General features: G+C 70.7%; 4 protein-coding genes across 4 annotated transcripts; 1 reads left to right on the plus strand and 3 right to left on the minus strand.

The window, feature by feature from the left end:
- Positions 1-4,839: 4,839 nt before the first annotated feature.
- On the minus strand, positions 4,840-9,000 carry SLC34A3 (solute carrier family 34 member 3). Its single transcript, XM_054584703.1, has 12 exons — positions 8,898-9,000; positions 8,602-8,673; positions 8,130-8,258; positions 7,909-8,052; positions 7,729-7,840; positions 7,454-7,649; positions 7,261-7,347; positions 7,079-7,169; positions 6,827-6,994; positions 6,628-6,744; positions 6,417-6,541; positions 4,840-5,286 (listed from the first exon to the last, which is right to left on the minus strand). The coding sequence occupies exons 1-12, from the start codon at positions 8,998-9,000 to the stop codon at positions 4,840-4,842; spliced, it is 1,791 nt and encodes a 596-aa protein (XP_054440678.1).
- A 2,195-nt stretch (positions 9,001-11,195) lies between these two features.
- On the minus strand, positions 11,196-11,666 carry RNF224 (ring finger protein 224). Its single transcript, XM_054584753.1, has one exon. It carries the CDS (start codon positions 11,664-11,666, stop codon positions 11,196-11,198), a length of 471 nt encoding a protein of 156 aa, XP_054440728.1.
- A 2,355-nt stretch (positions 11,667-14,021) lies between these two features.
- Positions 14,022-14,447, minus strand: CYSRT1 (cysteine rich tail 1). Its single transcript, XM_054584754.1, has one exon. It carries the CDS (start codon positions 14,445-14,447, stop codon positions 14,022-14,024), a length of 426 nt encoding a protein of 141 aa, XP_054440729.1.
- A 3,468-nt stretch (positions 14,448-17,915) lies between these two features.
- Positions 17,916-19,515, plus strand: RNF208 (ring finger protein 208). Its single transcript, XM_054584756.1, has 2 exons — positions 17,916-17,964; positions 18,189-19,515. Exon 2 carries the CDS (start codon positions 18,718-18,720, stop codon positions 19,513-19,515), a length of 798 nt encoding a protein of 265 aa, XP_054440731.1. The 5' UTR covers positions 17,916-17,964; positions 18,189-18,717.
- The last annotated feature ends 375 nt before the right edge of the window (positions 19,516-19,890 follow it).

Here is a 19,890-nt window from a genome sequence, read left to right on the forward strand (position 1 = left end):
CGCCAACGCTTATATATCCGTCGCGCACGCCTCCGCCAGCCTCCTATTGGGCTGTCAGAACGAGGATGGCAAGTGACCTCGTTTGATTGGCTTTAGCCCTGTCAATCGAGTCTCCTAACGCTCGCCCTCCCAATTTCTTTTGCTGTTTATTGGCCAGCTGAGGTCTCAGCGCTACCTATCAAAGTCCCCCCCCTCGCGCTGCGGTTCTCTGTCCATTGGGTGTTTCAAATGATTGATTTGTTCCCTCATTGGCTGGTTCCGGAGAGTAGCCGAGAGGCTGGCGCTATTGGCTACGCGGAACCAGCGTCCTGGTAACCGCCGCAGTGCCGCAGGCGCGCGCGGGTTCCGGGGGCGCGCGCGCGGGCTCCGTCCCCCGGAGCCAAGGGCGGGCGCAGGCGCAAGCGCGGTGATGGGAAAAGGCAGGCGGGGCGGCGCCCTGCGCGCACGCGTGCAGACGTGTCCGCGGTCGCGGTGGCCGAGTGCGAAGTCGGGGGCTGCCGCCGCCAAACGAGGGCGCGTGTGGCCGGGGCCGCCCTGCGGGGTCCCGGAGCAGGGGAGGGGCGCGAGGCCATTCACAACGGAGATAGACAGGGTTCGGGGCCCGGGGCGACGGCACTCCTCTTTGGGCCGCACGCCCGCTTGGGCGGCGGTCAGGTGAGGGAGCACGTGGGCCGCTGCGCCAGAGCCGGAGCTGGGGAAGGGGAGGGCGGGGTGGGCGGAGCGGGTCCCTGCCCCGCAGCCTTGAGCTTGTTGTGGAGACAGCAGTAGCCCCGCTGCCCGTCGTCTTGGTGCTGGGCTCCAGCATAGCCAGCTCCGTGGAAACGAGGGCGGAGCCCGGACCTCCCTCGCGGGTAGGCCCCCACCTGGGGCTGCTTCCGGGCCTGTTGCCTCAACGGTTGGTAGGCAGTTAGACGCGAGCCGAACTAAGACAATAGGCCAGGTAGAGAAGGTCACCAGGACAGAAAGCCGTGGGTGCCTAGCAACGGGCAAAACTGGGAAACAAGGACCTGGCCCCAGGGTGACCTTTCCTCCTCCAGCACGTCGCTGGCCTTGCGCTTTAGACCCCCGACCTTTCATAGCCCTGTGGTTTGGACCCTCCCTGGCCCTTTCCTCCCCTGGCAGGTTGCTACTTCTGCGGGTTCGACCCTTTTCAGGGGGAACGAGCAAGGGGCCAGAAAACAGCCCCGACGTATGAAGCCCTGAGGACAGCGAGGTCTGACCCACTTCAAAGACATCCAGGCCTCGGCTGTGTTTCAGCTCCAGGCCCGGAAAAGCAGCCAAACCAGCCGGGCAGTGACAGGTCTGCCATCGGGACCTGCAGCCTTGGCTAATGACCCCCTGCCCTGGCGCCGGCTAATCGGTAGAGAGCAGGACCCCGAGAGAACACACTTGTAAAGCTGATGAGTGTTCTCCTGGGACCTCCCCTGAAGTCCCCGCCCTCAACAGTCCGGGGAGGACGCAGCGCGCCCACGCCTTTCGTGCCCCCTTCCCCGCCCCTCCCCCCAAGCGCTGCCTTTACCTTCCTCTCTCCTAAGCTCCAGGGGCGCTTGTTTTGCCTCTGTACCTCGTTTCCTGAGCCCATTTCTTCTACGGTTCACTTCTCTCACCTCTGCGACTTTCTGCATAAACGTTCTCTTATGGTTTCAGTCTTGGCTCTGAATTCTTTCTTAGGCAGAACTCAAGTACCAAGGTTGGCGACTCCAACCACGGGTAACATTCTCGTGCCATTTTTGCCACCAACACAACCGCAGCTCAGTGTGCCTGGGCTGACAAATGCCTTTAGTTTTACTTGCTTTTGTTGGGGGGGGGGGGGCATTAAACAAAACTTACCAAGGAAAAAAATTAAATTACACATGGTCACACCTTTACTATGTTGACTTAACAACAGTACACTTGTTACATTTTTGTCACATTTAGAAAAGGACAGATCGTGCCTTGAGGTCTGCCCTGGACGGTGCTCCGGCCAGTGGCCCCTGGGCCTCTGGCTCTGGTTTTCTCAGTCAACTTCTGACCCTCCTTTGTCCCCCAGCGAGGGGGGCTTGAGGGCAATACCTTGTTGCTCCTCTCTTTCTGGGGGAATGCGCTCTCCCGGCCTGTGATGCAGAGCGCCAGCCGGCATCGCAGCAGCTCTGGGGGCAGACACGTCCCCGCGGTGACTGTTCGTCTGCGGGGGGCTGCTGGGACGAGCGGCTCTCTGGATACAGGTGAGCCTTTGGATCCCCTGCAGAGTGGTCTGCAGCTGGCTCCTCAGGGCGGCAAAGTGCAGGTAAGGCCCGGCAGGGCCTAGAGGACCAGCCCTGTCCCCCGCAAGCTGGCTGGGCAGGTGGGCCTGGCTTCTGTGGACCACAGGCCATGGCCTGTGGGGGATGTTGGGTCACCTCCTGGCAGCTTGGGTCTTCTCAGCACCCTGCAAAGCGCCCGGCTTAGCCGCCCACGCAGCCGTGGCCAGGCCCTGCCGAGTGACTCCCAGAGGCGCTTGTCAAAGCCCTCCCCTTCCCCAGGCTGTGTGGCCTGAGACCTGCAACCCCCGCCCCTGCCGCCAAAAGGCCCCTGCTCCCTGTGACCAGTCCCCACAGGGCTGGCATTTCGCACCCCTGCTCTAGGGGAACAAAACAGAGGACTCCCCGCCCAGGTGTGAGCCCCAGAGGTCGCCGTGGCGCCAGGTGGCCTGCCTTGCCCCTCCCACTGCCCCCGCTGCAGGACGGCAGGACCCCCGAGGTCCTCAGGCCCGTGCCCAAGGGCTGAGGCGGCCGCTGTCGCGCAGGGCAGAGTGAGGATGGCCTGCTGGTCCCGACCCTCAGCCAAGCGCGTTCCTGCCACGGAGTGGAGCGGTGGGCCGGGGCGGGGGGCTGTGGCCCGGTGGGGGGCCGGCCGGGCGGGCCCAGGGGAGCCCGGCAGGGCTGTGGGAGCCCGGGGCGCCCAGCCCGCCCGCACAGCCAGCAGCTGTTGGCGACACCCACAAGGGCGGCTTTGTTTACACCGGTGCCCACGGTCCCAGCGGGAGGGTGTGTTACCTCCAGGCTGGGCAGCAGGCAGCCAGCCATTGGTGGCCTCAAAGGACCTGGCAGTCAGCCTTTGTGGGCGGCCTCACCCGCCCCGGAAGGAGAGGTGCTTGGGATGCTTTCCTCCCTCTCGCTGCCGCCCTCGTCTCCCTGGGGAACTGGCCGGGCCGGCCCCTCCCCATGGTTCCCATCCGAGAAACCATGAGGCTGATGTCAGACCGGAAGGCATGCCCTGGGGTCACAGAAGTGGGGGACCCAAGCTGGGATGTGCCAGCCTGCTCCAGGGGTCTTGCTCTCACCAGGCCACTCACGGCTCCCAGAACAGAGGCCACTTCCCTGGGTGGGCCAGCTGGACCCAGGCTCAGAAGGCCTGCAAGCTTATTGGGGGAAGGGGACTGAGGTCCACAGGAGGGGCAAGGGACAGAGGACCTGGGGGACGGGGCAGGGAGAGGTGCCTAAGGGGACTGTGGGTGGGCCACAAGAAGGGGACCGAGAGGGCCTTGGAGACACGGGGGGGGGGGGGGGGGTGCTGAAGGGACCCGAGGGACAGTAAAAGGACTGGACCACAAGTAACGATGGGCCCTGGGCTACCCCCACCTTCCTGAGCACCCTGCCCCTCCCTGGCCACCAGGGCATCGTCCCTGGTCTGGTCCGAGGGCCGGCTCCAGCAGCAGCCGGTGCTGACATGTGCGGCACTCCAGCCTCCACCGGATCAGCTCTCTGGCTCCTCTCAGCGCAGGGTTCTGGGCAAGAGCCGGCATCCACCGAAGCTTTCTTTGCGGGTTGGTGGCGCGGGGTCCGGCTGGGGTGGTGGGCAGCCCCGAGCTGTCTGTCGGGGCAGGAGGCCCAGGCCGCTTCCCTGGTGTCTGGTTACCGGCAGGCGGCAGACAAACCTTCCCGGGTGGAAACCCAACGCGCCCCCGCGGGGAGGGGCAGGGGGCCGGTGGGGAGTGGCAGGTGCCGGCTCCAGGTGGGGGGGCCGCGCTCAACCTCGTCCTTCCTCGCCGGGCTGGGGGCCTTTGCCCACCTCGCTCGTGGGCTCCAGGTGTGGGCGGCGCCTGGGGTCGGGGCCGCACCCGCTTCCCGGTAGGTCTGTGGGGCTGAGCGGCCTCGGCCGCCCGCAAGGCAATCCCGAGTGCCGGGAAAGCGAGCGCCAGCTCACCGTGCCAGCCGGCCCCGCCCGCCGCCCCGCCCGCAGGGAGGAAAAGGCAGAACGGGGAGCGGGGAGACGAGGCGCTCGGGGCCACCGGGTCCCCCGTCACTGCGCCACACGCCTACTGGGAGGGGAGGCCGCGCCGCGGGTGGGTGGCGCCCTCCAGGCCGAAGCGCAACAGTGGGGCCGGGCGGCGGCAGGGCTGTCCGCGCCCGCCCCTCGCGCGCGTCCTCTGGGCGGCAGGGCGTGGGAACCGGCCGGCCCTCCCTGCGCCCACCAGGAAGGGCCCAACCGCATCCCGCCTCCCCGGACTCCAGAATTCTCCTTCGGGGACCCTCCGTGCTCCCGAGCGCGGCTGGGTGCCTTCTGCCCCCGGCGGCCGCGGGGAGAAACCATTCCGGCCGGGGCGGGGGCCCTGGGCGTCCAGCCCGGCGGGGCGGTCCGCTCCCGCGCGCGCGCGCTGGCGCCCCCAAGCGGCCGCTGGGGGCAGCGAAAGCGCTACTGCAACCCCAGCGCGGGAGGCGCGGGTCTCCCCTGCAGGGCCTGTCCCCGAGGGAAGATCACCCACATTTGGGTCACAGCCTCGTTTATTTGCTAAGAAGGCGAACCGGCTGGCTCGGAGGTCCGCCGCTGCTGGGACCCCCCCCAGGGAATCCAGAGCTTGCTGTGGGGTGGGGGCGCCCCTCACAACTGCTGGGAGGCGAGGATCTCGGGGTTCTCGTGGCCGCGGGCTTCCTTGGTGGGAGTGGGCAACGGGCAGCAGCGGGTCACCAGGCGGTCCCAGGGCGCCAGCGAGCGGAGCCCGAGGGGAAGCCAGGCCCAGGATCGCAGAGGGCGGGGCAGCCAGGCCGGCCGTCGCCGCTGCAGGACGTGGACCAGGACGGCGAGCAGCGCCAGCCCCGCCAGCGGCCCCCCGACGGCGGCCAGCACCGTGCCCCCCGCCAGGGAGAGCCCGAAGGCGGCCAGCGGCAGCAGCAGGAAGCTGAGCAGTAGGTAGGCGACCGCCACCCAGCGGTAGCGGGCGGTCAGGTCCCCGAAGCGCTTGGCTAGCGGAATGGGCAGCCGCAGGGCGGGCACGACGTACCACAGCAGGAGGCCAGCCAGGTTGAAGAAGAAATGGATGAGGGCGACCTGGAGGGTGGGGGGTGCGGCAGGCAGGGGCGCGTGACACGGGGTCCTCTGAGCCCCCAGGCTGCCAGCTCCACACCACGCCTGCCCCGCCCTGGCGGAAGGGGCCAGAAGTCCAAAGCCAGCCTGGGGTCCTGCTCATTGGTGGAACAGGCCACCTGGGACGGCAGGTCTCCACAGGAGTGGTGGGCGCGCTCCCCCTGCACTGCCCCCCACTTTGGGGGTGACTGCGTCGCCGACAGGCGCCTGGATCCGACAACCCCCTTCGCTCAGGCCGGCGTGGCTCGCCCGCAGCGCGTCCCTGGCCCTCCGCTCCGCTCCTTCTCACCCTCAGTGGGCTTGGCCACCCGGCCCCAGCCCCCCGCCCTGGGCTTGGGCAGGCCCCTGCGGGGAGGAGGTAACACACGGCCGCCCAGGGGCCGCTGGACGCGAGGAGCCGGGGCTGGTGGGCGCAGCTGGGAGGGCGCCCTGGAGGGGAGGGGAGCCAGGCCCTGCCCTGGGAGGGTCTGAGTGGACAGCTGGCAGGAGGCAAGGGCCCGGGTCGCTCTCTTCCTGTGGGCAGCACCCGGCAAGCCTGGGCTTCGGGAGCAGCACCTGCCTGGGCCCCCAGGCCGAGGCGGTGGCAGAGGGACACTCGGCCGCAGCCGAGGACCCCCGGGATCGGCAGGACGAGGCGGGCCGGGCCGCAGGGCACTGGGCTGGGCTGGGGGTGGCTTCCTCAAGGCATGGATAGCCCAGCACAGGAGGGGCCGGCCCTTGCAGGAGCGGGCGACGAGTGGGGGGCAGTATGTGGGAGGCGGTAGAATAGAGGGGCTCCAGGCCCCCCAGTGCCAGGAGGCCTGGAAGGAACACAGCCAGGCTCACGGGGGGAGGAGGTGGAGGCACAGAGAGGAAGGTGCTGAGGGCACCCCGGGACCACTCAAGGTTGCAGGGGAGGAGAAGCGGGACTGGGGGTCCCAGGGAGGGCCGCGGGGTCCCTGGGGCCACGGAGACAGGGCAGCTGGTCTGAGCGGGCAGTTGGAGGTGCGTCCCAGGGGAGCGTCAGCCAATGGCCAGCCCAAGGCAGGCCTCGCGCTGCCCGTCTGCAGGGCCCGGCGCGGGCGGCGGGCGCCCGGGAGTGGGAAGGGCAGTACCTGGAGAGCGCTGAGCAGCACGTTGGCGGGGCTGGCCAGGGCGGCCAGCAGAGCCGTAGCGGTCGTGCCGATGTTGGAGCCCAGTAAGAGGGGGTACGCCCGCTCCAGGCTGATCACCCCAACCCCTGGAGGAGCCAGAGGTCACCTCGGGGCCCCGATCCCGTGCCCCACACCCGCGCCCCGCGCCCTGGCGCCCGCCGGCCCGGCTCACCCATGAGCGGCACAACGGCCGCTGTGAAGACGCTGCTGCTCTGGAGCACAAAGGTCAGGCCGGCGCCCACCAGGATGGCCAGGTAGCCGCTGAGCCAGCGGACCGGGAAGGGGAAGTCTGGGGAGGAAGCTGGGTCATGCCCCGGCCCAGCCTCCCCGCCCCAGCTGGGGCCCCGCCTTTGTCCCGTGTCCCGACGCACCAGCGTGGATGACGGCCCTCACGGCCCGGGCGACGCGGCCGCGCAGCATGGAGTGGAGCAGCTTGACGACGAGGACCAGGCAGGAGCACAGGACGAGCAGGGAGCCTGCCAGCAGGACGAGGCCCACGGCCAGGTCCGTTAGCGCGGTGCCCGCGAACAGGTGGCGGCCTGGTGGCAGGGCGGCAGGGTGAGGGGCGGCGAGCAGCGCCCCGGGCGGGCGGGGCGGGCGGGGCTGGGGGCGCTGGGCCTCACAGGGCAGTGGCTCCGTGGCGGCCGAGCCGTTCCTCTGAGGGTCGGGGCCAGAGGCGGCCGATCCGTGGCGGCTGCTGTTGTTCCCTGGGGTCTGGGGGCACAGGCAGGGTGGGCTCAGAGCTGGCGCGCAGCCAGCCGGGCCCGAAAGCGCCGCAGGCGGAGGGTGGGATGAGCCGCCTCACCGTCTCCCGGGCGCCGCACCATCGCTTGAGGAGGCTGCCGTTGGTGGCGTTGCCCGCGGCGCTGCTGGCTAGCACGCCTGTGTCCAGCTGCGGACAGAGGGGTCGAGACCCTGTGCTGGGCTCTCAGGAACGCGGCTGGAGCTCAGACCACGGGGGGTCCAGACCCTTCTCCGCTGGGCAGCCCCCGCCTCACCTGCACAATGAGGTGTGTGAGCGGCCGGGTCAGCACCTTGAGGATGTCCGGAGCGTGCCCGCCGGCCTGCCGGCGGGCGGCCCCCAGGGCCAGGGCGCTGAGCGTCTGCAGCGGGGCCGCGGCGCTCTCCAGCGGCAGCAGTATCAGCACCGTGAGCCAGTTGAAGATGCTGTGCACGGCGGAGCCACCAAAGGCCCTGCAGCCCCGGGGAGCGGAGAGGGGTCAGCGGCCTGGGCTCCGCCCCGAGGGCAGTCCCGGCCCCGCCCCCCACTCACCTCCGAAACTCATCCCGGTCCCCTGACTGCGCCATAGAGACCAGGGTGCTGGTGATGGACGTGCCCACGTTGACGCCCATGATGATGGGCACAGACGCCTGGACGGTCAGCACTGTGGTGGGGGCAGTGCGTCAGCCTCCCGCGGACCCCCCACCGTCCCGGGACAGGAGGGGCACTCACACTTGGAGGCCACCATGCTGACCACGATGGCGGAGGACGTGCTGGAGCTCTGCACGAGCACCGTGGCCAGCACTCCGATGACCAGCCCGGCCACAGGGCTGGACAGCACCACGTCGTCCTTGAAGATGTCTCCGGCCACCTTGCCTACACCCGGGAGAGGCGCGCTGAGGCCGTGAGGGCCTGGCTGCCCGCCCGCCCCGCCCGCCCCGCCGGTCACTCACTACCCAGCAGCTGGAAGGCCGAGCTCAGGATGTCCAGCGAGCAGATGAACACGTAGAGACCTCCCAGGAGCCCACAGGCCTTGAGGAAGCCAAGGAGCGCCCGCAGCAGCCTGCCGGCCGCGCTGAGCTCTGAGGACACAGGGCAGGGCTTTCCGCGCTGAGCTCTGAGGACACAGGGCACAGCCCCGCCCTCCGTGCCCTGCCCCCCGCCTCCTCGCCCCCTGCCCCGGCCCCCCAACCCGGGGCCAGGCCCGGGTTCTCGCCTCGGTTCCTTCGCAGAATGGCCCCCAGGAGTCTGACTGCCAGCAGGAGGGAGGAGGAGGGGCAGGGAGCCGAGCGGGGCGGAGGGTGGTCTTCGTGGTGGGCTCCCCGTTGCGGCCCACGCCCTCCCTCCTCTCTCTCCCTGAGGACCCAGGTAGACCCCGGGCAGTCAGAGCCCCGCAGGCCAGTTTCCTGGCACCTCCAGACCCACCTCGCCAGGGCCGGCCAGTGTCCTTCAGCTGAGGGAGGGCCCAGGGGTCCATGTCTCCCTCTGCCAACACGGAGGCGGGACTGGGGCTCTCTGCAGGGGTCGGGGTCAAGAAGAGCCCAGGAACTAGCTGTTTCCTGGGCACTCTCAGGTAGGCGCAGAAAGGGGTGGGGAGGCCCATGGCATGGGGGCTTGGGGTGAGGGACAGAGGCAAGGAGTTGGGGAGAGGGGCTGCCAGCTCGTCTGGCCCGGCTGAGTCATCCCAAGCCCCCCGCCGCCTGCCCGGAGCTGAGGGTCCCGGGCTGGGCTCCTGGTACCTGCATCTCCTAGACTCTGCTCCTCCAGGCCAAACGCGTCCAGGGTCAGGGGACTGACGTGGCCACCAGCCAGGGAATTCGGCATGGGATTTGGACAGGGCAGACCCAGGCCCAAGCCCGGATCTGTGGGCAGAAGGGCGGGTCGGACCCCTCTCCCCCCTCCTCTGGCCCCGCCAGGTCCCCGGGCCCCCTAACCTGAGACCACAGAAGCGGCCCTCCCTCCCCACCGTGCGCCACCCTGGTGACCTCCTCTGTCCTCCATCCACAGGCTGAGGCTCCAGGGACCTCAGACGGCTGTCAGGCGAGCCCAGGCCAGTCCCAGGGGGCAGACTCCAGGGCCCTCGCGGCCCGGCTCCCTCGCTGGTCCTGGCTGGGAGCAGGCCTGGAGGGCGGCCCAGGGCGCAGGGTGCTGAGGTGCCGCCTGGAAGTGGCTGGGAGCCTGGACCCGGGGACCCTCCTCTACCTGGTGCCACCGGCGCCGTTGCTTAGACCCTGGGCTTTGACACCCAACGGCGCCATCTAGGCTCGACAAGGACCCCACCCCAGGGACGGGGCCAGGACGGGGAGCCGGGGCTCCCGCTCCACCTCTCGGCCGGCTGCTCTGCTCAGCGGCCGCGCCGGCCCCGCCCCGCCCGCTGCCTCGGTTCTCCCGGCCCCCAGGCCTGAGCCTGGAGGCCCGCTGCCCCCCTCCCTGCCGTCTCCCCGCAGGCCAGCCTTCACCCTGGGAAGGCAGCAGCGGCCCCGGGCCTGCAGGTCGCCCGGCCCTGGCCCCCGTCCTGGGCCTCGCCGTTCCTACCTGTGTGGCTGGCGAGGGGCACCTGGGGGGAGGAGGTTTGGGGCAGGAGCAGCCGCAGGTCAAAGATCCGCTGGGCGCACATGACCTGCCGCGGACTGAGCCCCATTAATGGTTACCCAGGCGCGAGGCCCCGGGGTCCCCATTGGAGACGGGGCCTGGCCTGGTCTGCGTCCCACCGCACCCTTGGGCAGGTGCTCCGGGGCGGGCGCCGGCATGGCAGGGCCGCCGGATGTCCACAAGCAGGCGCCTGCGTGACGCGGCGGCCGCCCACCCAGGCCCGGCTCCGGCCGATCAGCCTGGGGGGCCCGCGGGAGGCCTGGCCGTCCCTGTGCCTGGCCGGCGCTGGGAAAGAAGCCCTTTATATCAGCTGGGCAGGAGGGCACCAGCACGGAGGCCGCGGGGCAGAGCCCCCAGCAGGCCCACCCCGCCCCCTGCCCCGCGGCAGCCGGCCACAGAGGGTTGTGAGGCCTCTGCCCACCCCACCTGGACCAGGAGGCCCGGCCGCCCGACCCCTCTCTCCACAGCAGTGCCCTCCTGGCCCCATCGCTTGTGGGGTGCCCCTCCTGGGGGTCCCTCCCTTCCTGTTCCTAGGGTGGCGGGAGGAAGAGCAGCCCCTCCCCCACCGGGCCTGGTCTGCCCAGGGGGCCTGCCGGCGGCACCCTGCCTGCTGCCCACCAATCCCTGTGGGCCTGGGGGACTTTGCCCCAGGGAGGGAGGAGGATCCTGAGTGCCCTCTCAGCAAATTCCCTGCTCCCTCCCTTTCCTGCCACCCCCACCCCCGTGGGCCCAGCAGCCTCTCCTGTGGGGCCCTGGGTGGCAGCTCCTCCCCGATGGATGGGGGCGGTGGGGATGCTGCAGCCGCACCGCGGGGTGTCCGCGCCACAGCCTCCAGCGCCTGCCGGGGCCCCTCCAAAGGTCTGTGTGGTGGCCACTGGGAGCCAGGAAGAAGCCGGGGCCCAGGGGAGGCCCCGTGCTATGCGACCTCAGGCAGCCCACCTCCCTGGGCCTGGAGCTGACCCTCCCCGGGACACTTGTCACAGCAGGGACTCTATGCCTGCGGGGGACCCTCCTGGAACAGCAGCAGACACACAGTGGGGGCTCAGTGAGCTTTGTTGAGAGAAAACCGCACCCGGCTGCCCCGCAGGCTGCCCCTCCCTCCGTGCCCAGCTCAGACCTCCGGCACGGTCGCGGGCGAGGAGAGACCCGCTCCAGCAGGACCAGAGTCACCCTCTGAGCAGAGTCCAGGCCGGGGCTGGGCTTGCAGATGGCGCCGACGCCCGCGCCCCCGCCCCGGCTCGCACAGGGGCCAGCCCGGGGCCTGGGAATCCCAGGGGGTTGGACGGGCCGGCACCGGTCCCTGCAGAGTCTCTCAGTACAGCGGGCACTGCCCCTGACCTCAGGCCGTGGCCCAGGGGCGCCCGTGGTGGGCAGCCCCCGGGACGCTCAGTCCCCAGGCACGCTGCGAGCACCGCAGCTGCTGGAGCTCAGGCCTCGGGGCTGCCCGGGGGGTCCCAGCAGAGGGGGCCGCAGCCCCAGCAGCAGCACCCGGGCGAGGGGAAGCGGGGCTGGGGGCCCAAGGCGGGGCAGAGCGCGGCCGGCTGCTGAGTGACGGCGCTGCCCCCTTTGAGGGGCGCGGGGGGCCGGGGCCCCACGCGCGGCGGCTCTCGCTCGGCCTTGATGGCCAGGAAGGCGGCCAGGTCGAGGTCCAGCATGGCCACCCCTCCGCGGGGCGTGGGCGTGCTCTGGCGGCACTGCGGGCAGGGGATCCAGCGTTGCTCGTGGGCTGGCACGTCCAGCCGCCGCACGCACGCCTGGCAGAAGGTGTGGCCGCAGTACAGGCGGCGGGGCAAGTGCCCCGTGAGGTCGTAGGCCGAGTAGCAGATGATGCAGTCACTCCGGCGGGCCCCGGCGGCCGTGCCCTCCTCGGAGGCCTGGAGACCTTCCGGCTGCAGCATCCTGCGGGGAGGGGGGGGGGGCGCGGGGGGCGGGGGCTGCAGCTGCCCCGCCCTGCTTGGCCACGTCCTGCGGGCCAAGGCCCTGGTGCCTGGAGCCCGCCCTGGCACCCAGGCCTGTGCGCGTGCCGGGGCCTGGGCGCCCCCCGGGCCCCCGGGGGCCAGCACCCTGCCCAGCTGCCTCATCCCTCACGGCCCTTCGGGTCTGCCCCAGGCCCTGCCCACCCCAGCCTGCCTGAGCCCAGGCCTCTTACCTGCATCCGCTCTGCTGGGTGGCTCTGCCCAGCCAGAGGGTGGCCGGGCGTGCGGGGACCCAGGGCGCCCTGCGGCTCCCTCCCTGGGGCTCACGTTACTGGCCGAGCCCGCGGCGGCAGGGAGGCAGGTGGTGGCTGCAGGCGCGCGGGCTCCCCTTTCAGCCACAAAGCACCTGCAACTGGATCCACCGGCGCCCCTCCGCTCTGCCCAGCCCCCACCCCCCGGGTGACGCTCGCCCCGCAGCCAGGCCGGGCTTTGCTGCTCCTCCCGGACCATCTTCCTCCGCCCAGCCGGCCCCCAGCCCCACCCTCGTACTCCCTCCTGTCTCCCCATGCCCATGCTCCCCCTCCCATGCGAGGAAAGCTTCCTGGTCCCGACCTGGGTGATGCCAGGTCTTCCTCTCAGATCAAGCACCGCCTCCTCCAGGAAGCCTGCCAGGACTCCCCCCCCCCCGCCGCCCCCCGGCTCAGAGCCCTGAGGGCCCTGCTTCGCTCCAGCTCAATCGCAGTGTGAGGGTCCCCAGTGATTTGCACCGGTGCCTTCCCCCCTGCCTTAATCACGGGGCGGTGGCTGCCCTCGAGAGGCCCAACGGAGGCCCTCAGGCATGGGTATGGGGTCCCCACACGCACACGTACACCGGCCAGAAGCTGAGGCGCACACATCGTGGGCAGCCCTGGACTCTCCTACCCAGGGCCGCCTCCTTCGAGGGCCAGCCCGGGGACCGGGACACAGGCCTGCAGAGCGGGGTGTGCAGAGAAGGGCCAGCATGGGCCAGGGCCCAGGGCCCTCTCCGCCCGGCGGGGAGGAAGCCAGAGGCCGGAGGGGCCCTCCTGTGCCCATCACCCTGGCAGCCCGAAGCCTCATGGACTGACCGGACGGCTTTCTGGGGCTGGCCTGGGTGGGGGTCATCCTCCGGCGGGGGCCGGCCACACCCAAGGCCCTGCACAGTCAAGCCAAAGACATGTCTGTCCCCTCCCAGAGACCGGTCCTGCCGTGTGGCCAGTCACCGAGGGTCGGGGGAGGGAGGGCCAGAACCAGGACCTGTCTGTCCTGCGAGGCCAGCTCGGCCTCCTCCTCGGCCGTCTCTGCCCAGGCCCGGAAACGCCAGGGTTTTAGGGTTAGGGTTAGGCCCCGGCATCCCGGCCTCGCCCCAGCGGTGAGGCAATGCCAGCTCAGCAGCCGAACTCCCCGCACGTCCTCCCGAGCGGACGTGTTGTTCTGTGCGCGCCGGGAGGCAGGTGCTCTGGGGGCCTCCCCCCACCCCCCCAGGGCCCTTGAGGCCCACCTCCTCCGGGAAGCCCAGGCCCCGGGAGCTGGGGAGCTGGGGAGCTGGGGAGCATGGCCTGGCACCCCACAGCGGGTGTCTGGGCACTGGCTGATTCGTGGGAAGCCAGCAGTGTCCTGGCTGAGGCAGGGCGGTGACTCAGTGGTGAGCAGGGCTCGGTCCTGGCCGCCTGGGCTCCCACTCCCAGAAACCGGCCAGCCCCGGTGCCACCCAGCACTGCCTTCCAGTCCGGTCCGCCTGGGGGCCTCTCTGGGGGGCTCTAGACCCCAGGTCCCATGCACAGCACCCCGCTGTTGAACCCACAAGCTGACGTGTCTCCCAGCTGGAACCCAGGCCCGGCAGGGACAGGGGCCGGGGACAGGCCCCCGCCCTCCTGTGCAGCCTCGGGCAGACCTGAGACCTGCAGGGCAGGGGAGAGAGAGTGGCGGCACAGTGGCTGTCCTGCCCCCACGTGTCCCCAGAGGCCGGGGCCCTGTCGTGTCACCCGGCCCGTGTCCCCTCCCGAAAGGAGTCGCCTGAAGAAAGCTCGCTCTGCTTTATTGCCTGGGCCCCGGACCATGGGGGAGGGGATCAAGGGTGTCCCTGGGCTGCCGCCACGGCCAGTGCCCAGGGCGCCTTTGCCAGGGGTCTGAGCAGAGCCGTTGGCCTTCGTGGCGCATAGGGGTCCCTGTCGAGGGCGAAGGGGCCGACGCCCATGGCGGAGGCCCAGCGGCTGCTCCCAACGTCCACGCGCGGCCGTGGCGGCCCGAGCAGAGTCCTGGGCCCGCTGTGCGGGGCGTCCTGGGCAGGCCGCAGGCCGCAGCCCAGCAGGGGCCGGGCTAGGAGACGACGCAGCAGCAGCTGTGGCAGCGGCAGAACCGGGGACAGTGGCAGCAGGGGCAGCAGGGGCAGCAGCAGCAGTGGTGGGCGATGTCGTCGCCGCGCCCGACGGGCGGCAGGCCCGCGTAGGTCAGTCCCGCGGGGCGCTGCCCCCTGCCACAGGGGGCGCCCGGGTGCTGCCAGGTCTGCTGGCCCTTGACAAAGGCGGCCCCCTTCGCGCCCTTGGCGCCCTTGGGGCCCAGGGCCACCTCGACGGGTTGCAGGAGGCGGGTGGGCTCCAGGGGGCAGGGGCCCACGGGCAGGGCCTGCAGCTCCGCAGCGGGGGGCGCCGCCTCCAGCTGCCGCTCCAGCTCGGGCCGCAGGTGAGCCCGGGGGATGCTGATGTGGGCGTACGGGTTCTTGACGACCATCTCGTGGGGGTCCATGGCCCGCCTGGCAGGGGTGGACAGAGGGGGCTCTTGGCTCCATGGAGGGGAACGGCCACAGCCCGAGAAAGCGCCCACCCCGAGAAAAGCCAGGCTGGGCAGGCACGGGGGTGCCGGGCCGGGGCCAGTGTGCGTGCGCCTTGGGGCGCGCCGAGCCCAGGGCCAGCGAGGGCCCGTCTCCCAGCCGCCCCCCCCCGGCGTCCCGACCGTCCCCGAGTGGCCGTGCCCTGGGTGGAGCTGGGCACGGGTGGGGGAGTCTGGAGACACCGCCGAGCGGGTCCCGCAGGGGAGCCCCAGGGCGGGGAAGGCCCAGGACCCACCTGAGGTGGCAGCGGCAGCGTGTCCCCGTGTCGTCCTCTAGGCCAGGGCTCAGTGCCTGTGAGCAGAGCGGCTGGCAGCTGCCTTTTCCCTCCCGGGGAGGGGTGGGGCCACGGGCGGGGCTCAGAAGCGGGGTTCCCAGGATCCCAGGAGGCTCCTGCTCCTCCGCACAGGGGCCCCCCACCCGTGCTTCTCAGGTGGGCGGCGGCCATGGCCTGGCTCTGAGGGGCACGGCCAGCCCGGCTGACTCAGCCTCGACACATTCCAGGCACGTCCTGGGTGCAGCAAGGAGGGCAGGCGCAGGCCAACCTGGGGACAGGTCCTCCGATCCCGGCCTCTGGTGGCCCACGGGCTCCCGCCTTCGCGTACAGGCCGCAGAGCCCCTGCCTCGCCGTGGCAGAGGGCGGAAGTCCTCGCGGCGACCGCAGCCTCCGCGCGGCAGACAGGGTCGGGGCCGTGAGAGCAGGGGCCACCGGAGGGATGCCTTTTATTGTTTGTTTGTTTGTTTGTTTAAAGCTTTTATTTATTTATTTTTAGGGAGAGGGGAAGCGCGGGGGAGAAACGCTGATCGGGCACCTCTCCCGCGCCTCCAGCGGGGTGGGGACCTGGCCCGCAATCCGGGCCAGTGCCCTGACTGGGAATCGAACCCACGACCGTTCAGTTTGGGGGGTCCGTGCTCAGCCCACTGAGCCTCACTAGCCAGGGCTTGCTTGCTTGCTTGCTTGATTTATTTTTAATGGATGAAAAATTGACACACTTTTGCTTATAAAACTTTCTTAAAACTGGTGACACGCACTTCATACACAAGTGACATTTCTAGCTCACTTTTGAAGCCCGTTTCCCTCGGCTTCCCGGGCTTCCGCGGCCGCGAGTCTCCCCTGCAGCGTCCCCGTCCTTGGCCCTCGATTCGGCTCCCACCTTCATGGGAAGGTGGCACTGAGCATCTGCCACAGAGGGCGGCTGTGTTTGGGGGTGACAGTGGATGTAAACAGTTGTCAACGCTGGCACTCGTGAGCTCCCCTGGGGCGACTGGACGCAGCAGGGTGCGCCCAGACCAGCGCCCCCAGCGCGTGCTGCCCCGGGGAACCCACAGGAAGGGCGAGATCAAATCAGACGTGGTTCAGAGGCCAGGGTCACACGGGTGGCATGTGCGGGTCCGGTCGGACCGGTTGGGACACGAGTTCTACCGATGCGGCAACCGGTGGGGTGGCGGGGTGGGGAAACTGGGCCTCGAACTTGGAAGGCCGAAGACTGAGGTCCTCTGCGCAGGCGCCACAAGCCCCGCCCACCGCTCCTGCAGACTCCGCCCCTCGCTGGGAAGCTGATCTAACGCATGCGCGAAACAAGCCCGAGGCGGCCTGTGGGAACTTTATTCCCCAGAAGCCTCCGCGCTCGAAGGTTTCCTTAAAGACCCCGGGGTCTCCTGGCCTTGGAACGTCCAGAACCGGGCTTGGGCCGTCCCGGCTCTGAACCACGGAGCTCGCGAGGCGGGGACATGCGGCGGGGTTGGGGGGGGACGCGGGGGCGTGCACGGGGCGGGACCTCATCCCTGGGGGCGGGGCCTCGGAGTGGGGGCGGGGCTTGGTGCCCCCGTGCGCGCGCGCCCAGCGGGTGAGTGGCAGGGCTGCGCGGAGCCCGTGGCTGAGGCTGGGCTCCCACGTGTCCCCTGGCCCAGGCGGCCTCAGTTGCCCTTCTTGCTAGGGCCGCATAAGGCCCTCACTGCCCGTCTCACTGGGCTCCTGCTCACTTGCGCACCTCTCACACCTGCTCCTGCTGAATGACAGGAAACAGGCCCAGACACTAGCCTGAGGTCACACACGGCCCCACGGGCCAGGGACGGTCCTCCAGCCTGTTTTGCCCCCAGGGCTCCCTTACCAGAAACACCGACCTTTCTGAGCTCTGTTGTCCCGCAGGATGTGGGGACTATGGGCTGCCTGGCTCGCACAGGGGAGAGCGGGCTGTGGCCCGAAAGGGCTGGGACAGCCCAGGGTCAGGAGAGGGCCCAGTGCGTGTCCCGAGACTGCGGGCGGCAGCACTTGAGGCTCCCGCAGACCTGTTCCCCTGCCTTGTAGTTGCCCCCACGTCCTCTATTCTCGCAGGCACCTGCGGGCTCCCTGCAAGCAGAGGGTGCACCCAAGGGAACAGGGGAGCTGGGCCCAAGAAGGAAGCAGAAAGGAGTGAGGCTTCTCCGCGGGGTGGGGCGGGGTTAGCATTCAACTGTGCGGCTGCTGGGCACGTGCTAACCGGACGGGATGCCGGAAAGGGCCCCCCCCCCCGACCCCGGCCTGGGTGGGTGCGTGCCCTCCGTGGACTGCCCCCAGGGGCGTGTCCAGCTGCCCAACCTTCCAAATACCCCTCACCTCCCCCTCATCTGCCCAACCTTCTCCCAACTTCTGCTCGCCCCCCAGTCCACTCTGATATCTGCTCGCCTACCCTGCTCACCCTCTTAGGCCACTTGCCCTCCGTGCGCCTGCCAGCGCTGGGAAGAGCCTGGGTGCACCTGTGAGCTGGAACACGCCGGACGCGTCCCCACGGGGGGCTCAGGGAAAGGACGAGCAGAGACCCTGACTTTCTGGGGGGGGGGGCGCTGGCAGGGGGGGAAACCAGCTTTCCAGGGACCACCTCTTGGAGCCTCTCCCCTCCCTCTGGCACTGAAAGGCTTTGGGCTGCGAAAAGACTTCGTTTCCAGAATTGAGAGTGGGGGGACTTGATTAGGAGCCAGGGTCGGCCAGGTGGGGACGGGGCGCGGGGAGGGGGGACTGGAGGAGGGGTGACGCGGGAGTCCTCACCCGCACGCGGTCCGCGGGCGATGGGCGACCCCAGGGGCGGGCGCCAGGCCCTCTGCGGATTGAGGGGCGGCCGAGAGACTGGCCCCGCCCCGCGGACCCCGCGCGGGTCCCCAGACGGGGGGTGGCGCTGCAGGCGCGGGCGGGCGCCGCGCGCACTGCGGTCCCCGCGCCTCCGCCGCAGAGCGCGCCACGCTTCGCACGCACCTGCCGCCGCCGCGCCGCACCGAGCCCGCGCCCCGCGCCCCGCGCCCCCGGGAGTCGCCGCGGCCGCGCCATCGCCCCAGGTCGCCGCCGGAGCCGCCGGAGCCGCCGGAGCCGCCGGGCCGAGGCGCGGGCGCCGCGTCCGGGCCTGCCTTTGAGACAACCTCTGCGGCGGCGGCGCGCGGCTCGGGGACGCCAGGCTGGGGCAGGTGAGCGCGGGCGGGGCGGGACGGCCTCGGGGTCCCAACGCGCCGCTCCTCCCCACCCCTGCAGGGGTCGGGCCTTGGGGGCGGGGACTGGGAGGGAGCTGGGTTCCGAGGCCAGCGAGGGTCAGGGTCAGAGGTCGGGCGCCCGGTCTTTTGTGCCGGACAAGGGCGAGGGTGGGGGCGAGGGTGGGCCCGGGCGCTGCCCTCACGCTGTCTCTCACCTGCAGCTCGGGCCTGGTCCAGGCCTCCTCTCTGCTCCCGCCACCGCGGAGCCCGCGGCCCGGGTCCACCCGCAGCCGGGGCTCCGGCTAGCTGCCTTCCCTGGGCACCCTGCCCTGGAGTCATGGGGCCCACCTAGCCCCCGCCTGCCCGGATGTCCCAGCCCGGGGACTGCTGACCGCGGCTGCAGGGGGAGCCCCCCCAAAGCCCCCTCGCCAGCCTCAGCGGCCGGAGACCCTGGGTGAGCCCCTGGGCCAGACGGCCGGCCCAGGGCAGCCTCCCACGCCCCCCTGCCCCTGCCTCCCTCCACCTCCCCCACCCCTTCCTCCTCCTCCTAGGACTGGACCAGAGAAGCCACTGTGGCCACTAGGAGGGGCCCTGCCCCCTCAGCTCCCACTGGTCGCCCCCAGGAGTCCTCAGGGTGGCCGGGGTCCCCACCAGGCCTGGCGGGACCAGGATGCTGCCCCTGCTCCTCCCCCCCGGCCCCACCCAACGCCCCCTCCCACCCTAACGCCCAGCCTGACAGGAGACAGCCGGATGCCGGCTGACCCTGGGCCCGAGGCGGGCAGTGGCTGGCCGGGCCTCCTCATGTCCTGCCTGAAGGGCCCCCATGTCATCCTCAAGATGGAGGCCATGAAGATTGTCCACCCTGAGAAGTTCCCCGAGCTGCAGGCGGCCGCCCCCTGCTTCCCACCTGCCCCCCGGCCCACCCCAGCTCTGGCACCCAAGCGCGCCTGGCCCTCAGACACAGAGATCATCGTCAACCAGGCATGTGGAGGGGACATGCCTGCCTTGGAAGGGGCGCCCCGCACCCCGCCCCTGCCGCGGCGTCCCCGCAAAAGCAGCGCAGAGCTGGGCTTCCCCCGTGGGGCGCCCGTGGACGAGGTCATCGTGAATCAGTACGTGATGCGGCCCGGTCCCGCCGCCGCGGGGGCCCCCGGCGTGGCCTCGCCCGCCGCGGGCGAGCCCCTGGAGTGCCCCACCTGCGGGCACACGTACAACGCCACCCAGCGGCGGCCCCGCGTGCTGTCCTGCCTGCACTCGGTGTGTGAGCAGTGCCTGCAGATCCTCTACGAGTCCTGCCCCAAGTACAAGTTCATCTCCTGCCCCACCTGCCGCCGCGAGACTGTGCTCTTCACCGACTACGGCCTGGCCGCGCTGGCCGTCAACACGTCCATCTTGAGCCGCCTGCCGCCGGAGGCGCTGACCGCCCCGTCCGGCGGTCAGTGGGGCGGCGAGCCCGAGGGCAGCTGCTACCAGACCTTCCGGCAGTACTGCGGGGCCGCGTGCACCTGCCACGTGCGGAACCCGCTGTCCGCCTGCTCCATCATGTAGTGCCGCCCGCCCGCCGCCGCCCGCCGGCCCCCGCGCTGCTGCTCTGGGGACCCGGCCCCGCCACAGCCCCCTCTGCCCCCTCGCCTGTCACAGCTTCTGCCCCCACCTGTGTGGCATTGTCGCTGCAGCCAACTTTGCCATTAAAACTCTGCCAAAGTTTGCACCTTGTCTATGGACTGGAGCACACTGCGGCGGCCTGCGCCTGAGCCCGGGCGGGCACTGCGGACAGCAGCCCAGGACGGCCGGGCCCGGCTGTGTGCATGCGCATGCGTGTGAGCACGCCGCGCACCCGTGCAGGGATGTGCGGGCCGGTGTGCAGAACGCGCCCAGCCGGGCCGAGAGGAGCTTTGTGTGCCCTGGCCACCGGACGTGGGG

The sequence above is a fragment of the Pteronotus mesoamericanus genome, unplaced genomic scaffold (assembly GCF_021234165.1).
Source record: "Pteronotus mesoamericanus isolate MK-2021 breed Mesoamerican mustached bat unplaced genomic scaffold, CSHL_Meso_final contig_78, whole genome shotgun sequence".
NCBI lineage: Eukaryota > Metazoa > Chordata > Mammalia > Chiroptera > Mormoopidae > Pteronotus > Pteronotus mesoamericanus.